We start from the raw sequence: 15,023 nt of genomic DNA, 5'->3' as shown, positions 1-15,023 counted from the left end.
TTTTTCAGTTTTGCGTCCATCACTATTTACTAGCTTATAATTTAAAAAATAGTAATATACCCTCTTGACATGCATACTAAAAAAAAGTTCAGATTGTAATTTTTGTTTTAATTAAAAATGTATGAGTATTTTTGGGTGTGTGGGAGATAAAGTTAATTCTAAATGTAAAAGTGTATCTATTCCTTTAAAAAAAAAAAAAGATGTTTTACTATTTAGCCACAAGACAGCCCCAGTCATTTTTTGGGGGGGATGGGGCTTCCTGTAAGCTTTGTGAAGAGGGGATGTGTAACAGAACGATTGCGGCTTCTCCATAGAAGCCAGCGGTCGTTCTAATGGGGACTTAGATCAATGAATGGGAACTGCGTTCCCATTCATTGACCTCTGGGCTAACAGTCAGCCCTGGAAATCCTCCGCAGCTCCGCTTTTTTTTCATGAACGTAGCTCCTATGTCCAGCATGCATTTTCAGATGTAGGAGCTATGTCCTAAAAGCTAAAGTAGTTAATCAGCTGATAGATTTGTAAGACTCTGATTTGCTGGGTATGATCATGTGTTAAACCAGGAAGTCATCACAGCAAATCTGAACCTAACAAATCTATCAGCTGATCACATGCTTCTCTGCAAATTCTCCTAAGCAATGACATCCCTACTTTTCACCCTCCCAGTGTTGCAGATAAATGCAGCAGTGTACTGCCTCAGCTAAATCATGTTGGTAGCTGGTAAAAATGTCCTCACTTCCTGTGACCAAGACACATTTCACATGAACCTAAAAGAAACAAGATTATTTCCTAAGAGGGATTTTGTAGTGGGGTTATTTAAAATGCTTGTGAAAGTTAATCTGTGTGATTTGTGTCATTCTTTTGTCTCTATGCACACTTAAAATGTATCATTTTAAACCTTTGCAGGGGTATTCTACTGACGTGCGTTCATTAACATCGGGAAGCGCCACATTTACTCTGGAGCTGGCGAACTATGAAGGGATGGACTTCCAAGACCAGAATGCTTTGCTAAGGAAAAGGGGACTTTTGTAAAAACTTTATTAGAAATCAAAGACCTCACTTAACTTCCAGATGTATCAATAACACAATATTTGTTTCATTTGTAATAAATGTTTTTCCATAGCATTTACATGAAATCTCAAACCATAAAAAAAAAAAAGTTGAAGCTGGTTCTTCAGTTTTGAATAGGCATTTTTAGTTTACATAAGTGGTTGGGGAAAAACCACAACTTCGGTCCCTGTAATAGAACTCCCTGCTTCTTTTTGGCTTTGATTAAAGAGGAGCTGTCAAGCCATACTATCTCAGAAAAAAACAAACACATAAAGTAGATAAATACTTGCTCTACTTACATATGTATTGCACTGTCCACATTTTGATTTTGTGATTTTAATGGATTCTCTATTTTAACTGTCTATTTTGAAGCCGATCCTGATGTCATTTCCTCCCTTACTCTCCTCTGCATGATTATGTATGTATTGTCCGCCCTCCTCCCAGTCTTCAGGCACTCCCATCCAGCTCTGCAATAGAAAGTGCATTGTGTCAGCATGAGAAATATTGGCCAATTCGAGAGGAACAGAGGTGTGGGAGGGGAATCAGGAGGGAAAGAGGCTTCAGCTAATCAGGCTGGATTAGTTAAGTCTGAGGGGAAAGTAGAGAAGAAAGAAAGGACAACCCAGCATTCCCTGCAACTTCCTTTGTGCAGCAGATGTACCAAATAAGAGTCCGATAATCTAGGGAATGATCATTTATCAATAAGAAAAGTAATAGTGATTTTAACTTTTGGATTGCCTGGTTAGAATCCTTATTACTTGTTTACCAGATAAAAATAAAGTGATTTTTGATTTTGTGACAGTTACACTTTAACAGGAACCTGAAGTGAGGGCTAAATAGAGGCTGCCAGATTTAATTGCTTTTAAAAAGGGAACCTGAGCCAAAGCTCAAAGCGTTATTTACCTAAAGAGAGGGAAGTCTCCGGATTCCAGCCGTGCTCTGCCCCCCTTAATCAGTGTGGCCCCCTCCACTTCGGGGCCACACTCTTCCACTATTAAGAGTGCAGCCACGCATGCACAGTAGCACGGAACTGCTCGTACATGAGCGGCTGCAGCTTACTATGCAGGCGTGGCCACACAGGTGGGTGAGGAGGTGCCGGCCCTGATATGATTGGCGACAATGGTTTTGTCACCAATCTTAACCAGGTGAGTGCTCAGCAAGGGGTGCCTCAGCACTGAGGGAAGCCTGAATAGAATACTGAGGCTTCCCTCTCTTTCAGTAAATATCTAATTTTGTACCAGAGCTTCTGCTTTAAACAATACCAGTTGCCTGGCATCCTGCTGATCTTTCTTGCATCGGTAGTGTCTGAATCACACACCTGACAAGCATGCATCTAATCTTGTCAGAAACGCCTGATCTGCTGCCTGCTTGTTCAGGGTCATTTGCTAAAAGTATTATGAGGCTCAGCAGGACAGCCAGGCAATTTGTATTGTTTAGAAGGAAATAAATATTGTCAGCTTCCATATTACTCACTTTAGGTTCCATTTAATACTACACATCCAAGATTTTTGCTTCCCAAAATGATAGTTTATAGGCCAATATAGCTTGAGTACAGCTATTCCTATTGGCAGTCTGCCACGATGGATGTACATGAACAGCCACTGCTGTAGTTCCTTCTGAAGCTCGGTGTACAGGGACTCTGTATGGCGATTATTACTAAACTGTCACCCAAAACAATCACAAACAATCTTTTTGAGTGGCAAACTGGATGTGTATTTAGCTTTGCCATCAGTGAAGTGATTGGTAATTTCAAAGACTGTATAAAAACTGCACTCTCGCCCATAGTCCGTTGTATGCACAGGTTCTTACAATAATGGTGAGCTTTAAATCAGAAGTCAAGTTTGGCATAGCATACACTAAAAACCAGTTTCCCTAATCTTTATTGCCCATACACTTATCCTACTTGCTTTTGTCGCAAAAGTAACGTCACCTGTACCCAGATCACGGTGCAGCAGCTGCCATGATTGACTTCATTCCAAACGGCAAGCAATTTGGAATGACGTGGGAAAACTAGCATATGATTAATCACCTCTAGTCCTGACTTGGATGCTGCACGCTTATGGTTAGACATGAATCGATTACCGGTACTAACAGTATTGAAATTACTAGCATGGAACAGAAGTATATACTTTTATCAACAAAAAACAACCGGGCAGCAAAGTGTTTTGTTTTAAGGTCAAATGAAAAAGGGTATTTAGCTCTCAATGCAATGAAGTTACTGACACGGTCAAATAGGGCAGGACAACTAGGGATGCTCATTTGGAAATGCATTTTCCGACCAGAAGTTGGATTTCTGCAGAATTGCTGCAACTTGGTAATTTAAGCCCAATCACAGAATTCTGAAACCAATCAGAATGCAGCGTCACTTTAGATGTACAGTAGAGTCTCTTATCTGGCACTAACGGGGATTGGCTGATGCACGATATGTGTGCTTTCTGGTTAAGATTAAATGTTAAAAATAGGTCTAGTTAATACAATACAATACCCCACTCCAGATACCATGAACTCGGTATTAAATGTTAAGACAGTAAATTAGGCCCTGTTCACATCTAAAAAGGCAAAAAGGGAGCGCTTTGCGCTTGTTTTGCGCAAGTGGTTTTACTGCGATTAGTAGGGCTGTGGAGTCGGTACAAAAATCTTCCAACTGCGACGTTTATGAAACCACTGACTCAGACTCCGGGTACCCAAAATGGCTCTGACTCCGACTCCAACCCCTTAGTCTAATACTTACCAGGGCTGTGGATTTTGTACAAAAATCATCCGACTCCTTAGTTTATGAAATCACAGACTCAGAGTACCCAAAATTGCTCAGACTCCTCAGCCCTGGCGATTAGCATGGTAAGAATCTCTGGACACTTCCACGATTCCAGAGCGATCACAGTCAGCACTTTATAAGCACTGTACTGATATCGCTCTAGAACCGCCCAGAAAATGCTGCAGGTAACAAGTTTATGATTGGTGCTAATCGCAAAATGCCCGCGATCACCAATCACGGCAGTGAGTTCACTGCCATAGGATAACAGCATTAGCAATTAGCAGGAATTGCCCGCTAATCACATAAGTGTAAATGAGCTCTAAAAGTATATTAAAATTGGGAGAGCCATGGAACCGTGATTAACCACTTAAGGACCACAGTGGTAAACCCCCCCTAAAGACCAGGCCAATTTTCGCTAAAATGGCCACTGCAGCTTTAAGGCCAAGCTGCAGGGCTGCACAACACCGCACACGAGTGATTCCCCCCCACCAACAGAGCTCTCTGTTGGTGGGGTCTGATCGCCCCCCAGTTTATTTTTTGTAAATAAATATTTGTTACGATTTTAGATTAAAAAAACCCTTTCCTCTGCCTCCCCCAGCCAGCCGATCGCTCTTTTGTGCCCCAGGGGGACAGCCGTGTCACACAGCTGTCCCCAGTACAGCGCTGCTGCTGATCGCAGGAGATGCACGCGATCTCCTGCAAATCAGAGCCCCAGGACTTGACGCCAATTAGCGTTGGGTGGTCCTGGGGCTGCCACCGCGTCCACGCCCATTGGTGTGGGGCGGTTTTTAGGTAGTTAAGCAGAGCAGAGCCTACAAAAGGCCTAAGAAGTTAGCCTTCACCACTGTAGTACTGCCGGTGATTTGTTCAGCTTGGTTGAGATTTCTGGCTAGTTGAGTTCTGGATATCTGGGACTCTGCTGAATTTAGCCAATCGGAGAATGCACAAAATGACCAAAGGCGAGACTACTTTGGAATTGGAAAACAGAAATCGGCAGAATCACGAATAGGCATTGGCGGAAATTGAAATTTCCATGGAATCAGAAGTCTGCATTTCCGACCATCCCTAATGGCAACAGAATTCACCTCATTTCCAGTGCAAAGAGGTAACAAAAACCACAAATACGTTTGGTACTGAAAAGATTTTATTACACAAAATTGTAATCCGTCAGACATGTACTTTAAAAAAAAGTAATAAATCATCTTTCAATCTTTACAGAATAAAATCAGCAGATGTGATTCATATAGTGCATGTTTTGTCCCAGAATAAAGCACATATTCCCTGCCAGCAATGGCTGACACGTTACACTGTGCCTAGATATTGTCTTCATGGTCACAGAATCCAACATAGAGAGGCTCTGCTGCTATTCCACGCCTGAGGAAACAAGAAGAGACTGGTTAATGCTAGGATTACTTTTCTTCTATAAATGTACCGAATACATGCCTATTTAAATAACCAGTACATACAGTGCATCCGAATTACAATCGATACACAATATTAGTCATAATTACCATTTCACTAACTCTTTAGCAACCCTTGACATAGTTCAACTGGAAGGTAAGAGGCACCCCAAAGGAAGAGGAGTTAAATGAGTGGTGTTTGTAAAGGAGCTGAAGGCAGTAAACCCCTAAAATCATATGTGCTGCCGATACGAGCACAAACCACTAAAATTAATGAAATATTCTTTATTAGCACCGGAAACACGTTTCACGGGTCGCTGCCCGCTTCATCAGGTCAATACAGTGTCTCTTTAAAAAAAGTGATCAGTCTGTAGGAGCGTCAGGCGCTGTTACCTATCCGCAGGCCGGATTCCTCTCCTTCCTCTCTCCCTGCAGGCGGCAGGGGACTTGAAAAGTCACCTCAATCAGATTCCCATGTTTCATCTCCATGGCAACAGGACGTCACAGCGTATTACACGCTATCAGCCAACATGTAATATGCTGTCTTGTCCGCAGGAATCTGTGATATAGGTGAGTGTCAAGTCCCCTGCCGCCTGCAACTCAGCAGGGAAGGAGGAGGGTTGTAATTTAAGGAATGCAGTCCAAAGCATAGAGCCCAGGGCGCTCAAAGTTTGCCCAGCCCTGGTCTAACCATACATTGTTCAAGGGAGCAACCCAACTGCTGACATCAGTCGTAAAGTGATCTGACAATGTGTACAGTTTCATCTGTAAACTTTACAGCATAAAAAAAAATAAGCAGCATTTCCAGAGATTAGTTGTGTAGTTAGTACTTACCCAACCATACGGCACCGATGCTGGACAAGTCTGTTGTAAGCATCCTCAATGGAGGTGACCTCCTTGCTGCTCCAGAGTCTTTCAGCGACTGCACTGGCTCGCGGCCTGTATGAGACAGCAGAACAAATTTTACGGCATGCTAAAACCTCACATAATAGAAACTCACCTTTCTTCTACAAGTTACACAATAAAAGAAGCGTTCAGTTACTTCCTGGAATTTTTTCACATAAGCATTTCACTTTTTTATTATCGTTACTATAGGACGGTTGTATCTGTTGGTACCTCACATTTTTTCACTCAAGGACCCAGTTACTAAAGGTAGCAATACATCTAGCGATTCTGATTCGATCAACTTTATTGGGCGATCAACTTCCGTGCGATTGATCGACTGGTGGCCCACGCACTACAAGTGATATCCTATGCAATTTACCTTCACTAATCGATCTGACCAAATGCTGTGTCTCCATGCTCTGAATGCAAAAATCGATTTAGTGTCAAATATGTAAGTAGCAGATTCCTGTGCGACAGACCGAAAGTTTGTAGATTCAACATTATATCGGCCACTTGATTAAATTGAATGGTTGATCATACAGCCAAATCGCTAGATGTATAGCCACATTAACCCATTTTATCCTTTCTCCTTGGTGCGGTTATATACTAGAGTGACGTATATTCAGATTTCTCCAAGCAACTTCTTGGAGAAAGACGTTGGGTAGTGAAAGTCTCTAAGGAAGTTCACATTACCTGCGTAGCGCTGCAGCGCACCGGAAGTTCTCCTGACATGGATCCATAACTATGCTACCACGCATATCTGCGCTGGACCAGAAGTCATGTTAGTCTATGGAGATGCAGGGATTTAAAAAAAAAAAAAAAAAAAAAAAAAAAAAAAGAGTTGGCGGTGGTGCATCGACGTTACGATGAGCATGCCGAAGCGCACTTCCACATACCTAAAGCAGGAAGTGACCGCAAGTGCACTTCCCCTCCTGCTTGGCCGAATGCCAGACAGGAAATACCATGTACTAACGCGGTATTCCCTGAAGGCCTGGTTTTGGCGGTGCGGTAATGTGCAGTATGAAACCAGCCTCAGAAGCTGAATTTTCGTGACTTTGATCTGGATTGATGAGATTCTCTCAGTGTGGGATTATGTTCCATTATTCTAAAAACATAGAATACTGAATGTTATGAAAACATTCTGGAGTGTTTGATTCCTATGGGAAGAACCCAAGTGCCGCAAAGGTTTGGTTCTTAAAGAACAATTGCAGTGATAGGGATATGGAGGCTGCCATATTTATTTCCTTTTAAGTAATACTAGTTGCCTGGCTGTCCTACTGATCCTCTGCCTCTAATACTTTTAGCCATAGAGCTTGAACAAGCTTGCAGCAGATCAGGTGTTTGACATTATTGTTAAAGTGAACCAGAGATGAAGCACCCTCATGTATTTTACCATATAGATCAGTGGGAACATTAGAGAAAACACCTACCTTACTCTCTCTCTGTTTCATTATTTACTGTTCAGATTGCTTCTCATCAGCCCAGATAAAATCCCCTCAATGCTCAGTCGGGGATTTTATCTGGGCTGTTAAAGAGAACCTGTACTGAGTAAAATTATTTAAAATAAACACTCGAGGTAACTTCAAATGAACATTACATAGTTACCTTGCCATCAGTTACTCTCAGAAGCTCATCATTTTCTTCTGACAATAATCCCTTCCAGTTCTGACAACATTTTGTCAGAACTGAAATATATCAGTTGCTATCAGTTATATGTCAGTTGCTGTCAGTTACAGCTGAGAGGAGAACTGATGTGTCCATGTTTCCCTATGACTCAAGTGAGCGATGTTACAGTTTAACAGTGTGCTGACCAGGAAGCTGTTATGGGGTAATGGCTATTTTCAAAATGGAGGATGGAGAATTCCCTTGATCACAGTGGCCAAACAGGATGCAGGAGAGGAGAAAGAGATTGATGAGTAGACTACACAGCAGGTAAGTATGATGTGTGAATGTTTATTTAAACTTTTATTTTCAGTTCAGGTTTTCTTTAAGAAGCAATCTGAGGAGTGAAGAATGAAACGGAGAGCAGGGTAGGTGTATTCTCTAATGTTCCCACTGATATATATGGTAAAATACATGAGGGTGTTTTGTCTCTGGTTCCCTTTAAATCTGACAAGATTAGCTGCATGCTAGTTTCTGGTGTTATTCAGGCACTACCGCCCCCAAATAGACCAGCAGGGCGCACAAGCACTTTTTAAAGCTATTTCTAAAATTGCCAGCACTTAAAAAAAAAAGAAAAAGAAAAAAACGCTCATATTGTGAACAAGTCCAAAAGGCTTACACACATTTGACTTAAAGGGTAGGTCCAAGTAAAATAACAAAAAACAAAATCCACTTACCTGGGGCTTCCTCCAGCCCCCGGTAGCCGACCTGTGCCCTCGCCGCAGCTCCGGTGGCTCCCGGTGTCCTACGCTGCAGAAGCCGTCCTTGCTAGGTCGGCTTCCGGGTTGGCTTTTTATGAGTTCCACCGTGCTAGCCACGTGGTCTGGACAATGTCATCAGGATTGTACTGTGCAGACGAACAACTACTGCGCAGTACAGAGCTGATGACGTCAGTCAAACCATGTGACCCGCGCAGTGGAAGGCACAAGAAGTTGACCTGGCGAGGTCGGCTTCTGCAGCGCAGGACACTGGGAGCCACCAGAGCTGCGGCGAGGGCACAGGACGGCTACCAGGGGCTGGAGGAAGCCCCAGGTAAGTGGATTTTGTTTTTTATTGTGCCTGGATGTATCCTTTAAAGGGAACCTAAACTGAGATGTATATGGATTTTTCCTTTTAAAATACCAGTTGCCTGACTCTCCTGCTAATCCTGTGTCTAATACTTTTAGCCAGAGCCCCTCAACAAGCATGCAGATCAGGTGCTCTGACTGAAGTCAGGCTGCGTTAGCTGTATGTTTGTTTTAGGTGTGTGATTCAGCTACTACTGCAGCCAAAGAGATCTGCTGGACTGACAGGCAACTGGTATTGTTTAAAAGTAAACATCCATATCCCTCTCAGTTTAGGTTCCCTTTAAGTCAGTCGATAATGACCGCCACAGCCAATTACAAGCTGGTGTACGCCAGCCCCCAACCCACTAGCAATCTGCCCGGCAGATCTTCTCACCCAATTGGCGGGCAACTTCTTTGAAGATCCCGATCCCAAGCCCACCGCGTAACTTCACGCACGCGTCGTCCTTCTGCACGCCCCCTTACTGGCCTGCCCAGCGAGGTCACCCAAGGGGATCAGGTACCAATACCCGACGGGCAACATTTCACAGGTGTGTACGCACCTTACCTGTTTCCGGACCGACGCAGTTCGAATCTACACTCAGCAGGAGGTGCTGCCGCTCTGACTGGACATAGATTCTCGTCCTGATGAACGACGCTTCCCCGGCGTTAGCACCAATCTCGCCGATCTGAACCCGCCGCAAGTCACTCACTCTGCCATCTATAAGACAGCAGAGCTCTGTAAGCAGCCACTTTTATTGGCTCCTGACCACGTGATCACGGAGAGCCAATCACATTGGCTCCCATTCATAGACCGCGTCAGGGGCCAATGAAAGCAGCTCCTGACCGGCTGTGAACACTCTGCCGTCGTAGAGATGGCAGAGAAGGGAGCCTGTGACAATGGGGCAGTGTCGTGACCAGCAGGTATGTGCGGTGATTTGTCAGGAAGCAGCGTTTTACCGTACCAGCAGTCTCTGGTCCTTAAAGGGGCAGAGGCTGCTGGTACAGAAGCGGTTCCGAACTCTTGCACAGCACACAAAGAAAGGTCATTATTCCACCTATAGTTGCTGAAGAAATCCACTGCCCTGTGTTCCCCTGCTTATTTAGCTAGATAAGGGTCTAATTATTTCTCATCAGCAGCTATACATTCTGCATACAGAGCAAGGAGATAGCAAACATACCACAATCTTGGACTGAGATTTGTAACGTCAACAAATTCACCCCATAAACAGGCTTCACCTCCGATCACAAGACTCTCCTGCTTCGCAGTTCCTGAAAGGAAAAAAAGCAGAAGTGAAATCTTCACGCACAAGATGTTTAACTGCGTTACATCACTGCCACCAATGTTCACAACATACATTTACATTAGGAGTTTAAAAGGCATACTGAAAGATTTAAAACCCATACTGAAGCATGCAAGCTGCCATTCCTGGTTTTCCTTCACCTCAAGCTTGCAACAAAGCATCCGCATGCCAATTTCAGACACAGGACTTTAACTGAACCCGAGGTGAAAAACTGATGAGAAACAATTGTATACATCCCCCCTACTCCTAAAAATGACTAAGATATCCCATGGTTTTAATTTTATATTTAAACATTTACAAAGTAGATTGCATGTTTTATTGCCTCTGCTCAATGGCAGTCTATTAAGAGTCCCAGGGTTACAATACATGACCTACTGACCTCTTTCTAGCTCCCTCCTGCCCTCAGAAGTTGTATTCTGCCAAGAAAACCTTTATGGCTGTAATGGCTTATAAGTGAGGTTTACTATATTCCCAACAAGCTGTCACTTGCCTGCCTGAAAATTAACTTTCAGGCAGCAAAATGAAAAACCAAATACAGCCTAGTTAATACATTTTGCACTGTACATACACGTTTATCTCATGTCACTTCGGGTACACTTTAATCTGCGTACAAATTTGTCACTTGTTAGAATCCTTACAGATAAGAAAGCCTAAACCCTGACATACACAAAGGGATCTTTTCCATATGATTGAGCAGTCAATTGGATTATTTTATTAGACTGATTGTAAATCAATTATTTTTTATTCGGTCGACCGAAAGGGTTCAGCAATTGGTGTTGATAACAGAGAACCTTTATTGGCGAAGTTGGAACATTTCTATTAAACAAACAATTGTTACAGATTTGAGACTTTTGAACCAATTCTTGTTTTAATGAATTTAAGAACACGTAACACACACACACACACACCCTTTTGGAAATTCTTTGCTACAGGATTGCCCATAACTTAGCTGTCCTGTATGCAATGCCTGTATGTATACTGTATACTTCCCCCACCTTTTGTATCCCCCCTTTCCTTTAGATTGTAAGCTCGGAAGGGCAGGGCACGCTCACCCTTTTGTGTCTTGGAATGTTATTTAATAGCTTGCTCCGTTACACATTTTATTCATCATGTTACATCTGTCATTGTAACCACCAGTTCTGCATTTTGTACCAGTGTCCATATTTGATGTATATCATTGTTTGAATCATTATGTACCCCTTGTTTTCCTATTTTGTACAGCGACACGGAATATGTTGGTGCTTTATCAATGAATAATAATAAATAAAAACCTAAACCGAAGTAATGAAAAAGAGACTCACTTACCTGGGGCTTCTTTCTACCAGCCCCCTGCAGCCACCCTGTGCCCGCACCGGTCCTCAACAATCCTTTGACCCCCCACCGCAGCTTAGTTTCGTGGGGCTACTGCGCTTACGCTGCCCATGCACACAGTCGTTCGCGCTCCTGTCGGCGAGAGTGTCCTGCGCAGGTGCAGTACGGTTATAAGATAGGGAGAGGCAATGAGAAGCAGGTCGGCACTGCAGATAACTGGTTTTTGGAAATGGTGAGGAGTTTCAGCATCAATTACAAGTACATGAGCCTGTGCAAAGACATGAAAATAGATGCGCACATACCGGCCCTGGCGGGCAGCAGTGTGGTGGTGGGTGCAGGGCACTGGTAGCCTGACGGCCGTTTCCCGCAGTCAACGCTTCTACGGATCAAGCCTCCGTAGAAGCACTGCTTGCTACGGTAGTTTAAGGCCAACTTGAAAGGAGGAGCAATTCACCTAGGAGTATGCTTTAGATTGCCCAAAACCCATGCAAATACGGAAAGATCACACAAACCCCACACAGATTGTGTCCAGGCCGGGAATAGAACCTGGGACTACCAGTCAAAGTCACAGAACAGCAGGGTGGTTTCTACAGGGAGCTACATTTACTTATTTGATTTCCCTCTGTGGAAACAATAAACATGTATTGAAATCAAATATGTATTAAAGTCAATGGGAACGTAAAAAAAAAAAAATATGCAGCCAGATACTTACCTATGTAGAGGGAAGGCTCTAGGTCCTATAGAGCCTTCCCTCTTCCGGTCCCCTCATTGCAGCGGTAGCTCCTCCGTTTGAATCCCACGTAGTGATGGACTTCAGAAGTCTTCGGGAGCAGAGTCCTCCTAAAGACATACAGTTCCATACTGCGCATGCGTGAGAGAAGGCTCTCGTATGTGCAGTATGGAGCGGCCCGTCTTCTGAAGCACTTGGGCTCCCGAAGACTTCCGAAGCCTCCCTTCGGCCGCAGAGAGAGCATTTGACTAAATTGGTTGAATACTGCTACGTGGGATCCTGCACTGGAACGGGGACCAATAGAGGAGCTGGAAGGCTCTTTAGGACCCAGAGCCTTCCCTCTCCTTAAGTATCTGGCTGATTTTTATCATCGATTCCAAATTATTAAATTGATGTTGAAAACATTAGTATTATTTAGGTTTTATATAACATTTTCCGCATAGCTTTTACAGAGCATATCGTCTTCTCACTAGCTGTCCCTCAGAGGGGCTCTCACTCTAATCCCTGCTTATCTCCAACGTAGTTTAAGGCCAATTTTTAGGGGGAAATTAAATTAACTTTATCAGTATGTTTTTTGGGATGTGGGAGGAAACCGGAGTGATGTGGGAGGAAACCGGAGTGCCCAGAAGAAACCCATGCAGACACATGGAGAACATACAAACTCCGTGCAGATAGTGCCCTGACTGGCATTCAAACCGGGTACCTGGATGCTGATCAGAATCAGAATATTTTATTTCGCCAAGCACGACTGGGCCGTGCCCGGAATTGGGTTTGGCAAGTACAGGGCAAGTGTGAGAAAGAACAGGACATACAATACAACTACATGTACGCATCAACAATATAAAGATACAGTTATAGAAATTGGTCACATTTGGATACATTCACATAGCAATATGCTACCATGCGGTCAGATTTAGAGTCTAAGAGTTCAGGTAGTTTACGGCTGAGGGGAAGAAGCTGTTCTTGTGCCTTGTGGTCCTGGTGTAGATGGATCGGAATCTCCGGCCTAAGGGGAGTCTACTGAAGAAGCGAAAGCCTGGGTGGGACGGGTCGTTAGCTATTTTTTTGAGCTCTGGAGCACAGTCTTGAGTTGAAGATTTGTTCAAGAGAGGGGAGTGGTTTCCCGATGATTCTCTCCGCTGATCTGATGACCCTCTGCAGTTTGTGTCTGTCGCTGGCGGAGGAGCCAGCGTACCAGACCAGGATGGAGGAGCAGAGAACAGATTCAATTGTGGCTGTGTAGAAGCTCGTCAGAAGCTCATGGGCCATACCGAACTTCTTCAGTTGACGTAGGAAAAATAGTCTCTGCTGGGCCTTTTTCTGGGTGGAGGTTGTGTTGGCTTTCCAAGTCAGGTCCTTAGAGATTGTCGTGCCGAGGAGGCGTGTGCAGGGGACATTCTCAACTACCATGCCATCAATGCTGATCGGGGGTGGGGTGGTGGCTTGTTTCCTAAAGTCTACAATCATCAACCGTTTTTCCAGTGTTCAGGACCAGGCCGTTCTCCTTACACCAGTGGCAAATTCTGTCAACCTGAAGGCGATACTCCTGTTCATCATTCCCAGAGATGAGGCCAACAACGGAGGTATCATCCGCAAACTTGATGACTTTGACGGAGTTTGCAGTGGACCTGCAATTGTTTGTGTATAGGGAGAATAGGAACGGCGACAGCACGCAACCTTGAGGGGCCCCTGTGTTGGTGGTCCTTGGTTGAGAGATGATAGTGCCCAGCTTGACGACCTGGGATCTGTCGCTTAGGAAGTCTGTGATCCAGAGGCGAAGGGTAGGGTGGACTCCGAGGGCAGCAAGATTCTCTCGAAGTATTTGGGGGCTGATGGTGTTAAACGCCGAGCTGAAGTCAAGTAGAAGGATCCTGGCGTATGAGTCAGGTCTATCCAGGTGTTCATTTACGAGCTCCAGGCAGATGTTTATGGCGTTGTCAGTAGACCTGTTTGCTCTATACGCAAACTGGAACGGGTCCAGCAGGGACTCAGTGGACAGCTTGAGGAGAGGCAAAACCAAGCTTTCAAAGGATTTCATGATGACAGATGTGAGAGCCACCGGCCTGAAATTGTTGAGGTCTGAGACACCATGTTTTTTGGGGACAGGGATGATTGTGGACCTCTTGAAGCAAGCAGGGACCCTGCCTTCCTGGATGGACTTGGTAAAGATGGATGAGAGAATAGGAGCAAGCTGCTGCGCGCAAGTTTTCAGACAGGCTGGTGAAACTCCGTCTGGGCCTGAGGCTTTCCTTGCATTTAACTTTGACAAGTGTTTCCTGACATCGTCCTTGTTCACCGCTAGAGGGGGTGGGCTTGGGGGAGGGGCAGCTAAGTCAGGGGAGAGGGCAGGAGGCTCAGGGGGCCTTGCTGGAACTGGCAGGTTCTCAAATCTGCAATAGAACTCGCTGAGGTTTTCGGCAAGCTCGGAGCTGGGGGTTGCGTGCTGGGGTGGGGGCTTGTAGTTCGTGGCAGCCTTAAGCCCCTTCCAGACAGTCCTTGTGTCCCTTGAGGAGAGGTTTTGTTCCAGTTTTACTGCATAGTTCTTTTTGGCGGCCCTCAGTTCCCTGTTTAGGGTGTTTTTTGCCCTCCTATACTCCTCACGGTTACCCGACTTGAACGCCAGTTCCTTGCATCTGCGCAATTGCCTAAGTTTATTGGAGAACCATGGTTTGTCGTTGGGGTAGTGTTTGCGGATTTTTGTAGGTACACACTGGTCCTCACAGAAGCTGATGTACGAGGATACAATGTCTGCCCACTCATCTAGGTTCGGTGTTTCCAGAGCCATCCAGTCCGTACAGTCGAAGCAGGCTTGAAGTTGAAGTTTAGCCTCGTCCGACCATACTTTGCTGGATCTTAGGACTGGTTTTGCAGTTTCCAGGCGTCTCC

At 44.6% G+C, this 15,023-nt stretch overlaps 2 protein-coding genes across 5 annotated transcripts in view; one reads left to right on the top strand and one right to left on the bottom strand.

Annotated features, from left to right (window-relative positions):
- Positions 1-1,122, top strand: part of GFM2 (GTP dependent ribosome recycling factor mitochondrial 2) — a 70,534-nt gene extending 69,412 nt beyond the window's left edge. For all 3 annotated transcript variants that reach the window (XM_068248506.1, XM_068248524.1, XM_068248515.1), the window contains one exon: positions 904-1,122. In XM_068248506.1, the coding sequence (XP_068104607.1) occupies positions 904-1,029 (126 nt within the window). In that variant the 3' untranslated portion in view covers positions 1,030-1,122. The remainder of the gene's footprint in view (positions 1-903) is intronic.
- A 3,806-nt stretch (positions 1,123-4,928) lies between these two features.
- The window catches only part of HEXB (hexosaminidase subunit beta), a 67,391-nt gene continuing 57,296 nt past the window's right edge, over positions 4,929-15,023 (bottom strand). For both annotated transcript variants that reach the window (XM_068248495.1, XM_068248491.1), the window contains exons 12-14: positions 9,974-10,064; positions 6,037-6,141; positions 4,929-5,176 (exon numbers count right to left, since the gene is read on the bottom strand). In XM_068248495.1, coding sequence (XP_068104596.1) covers positions 5,116-5,176; positions 6,037-6,141; positions 9,974-10,064 — 257 coding nt within the window. In that variant the 3' untranslated portion in view covers positions 4,929-5,115. The remainder of the gene's footprint in view (positions 5,177-6,036; positions 6,142-9,973; positions 10,065-15,023) is intronic.

This window comes from Hyperolius riggenbachi, chromosome 1 (assembly GCF_040937935.1).
Source record: "Hyperolius riggenbachi isolate aHypRig1 chromosome 1, aHypRig1.pri, whole genome shotgun sequence".
Lineage (NCBI taxonomy): Eukaryota > Metazoa > Chordata > Amphibia > Anura > Hyperoliidae > Hyperolius > Hyperolius riggenbachi.
Note: the sequence above shows the minus strand (reverse complement) of the source record. Positions and strands in the feature narration are given on the sequence as shown.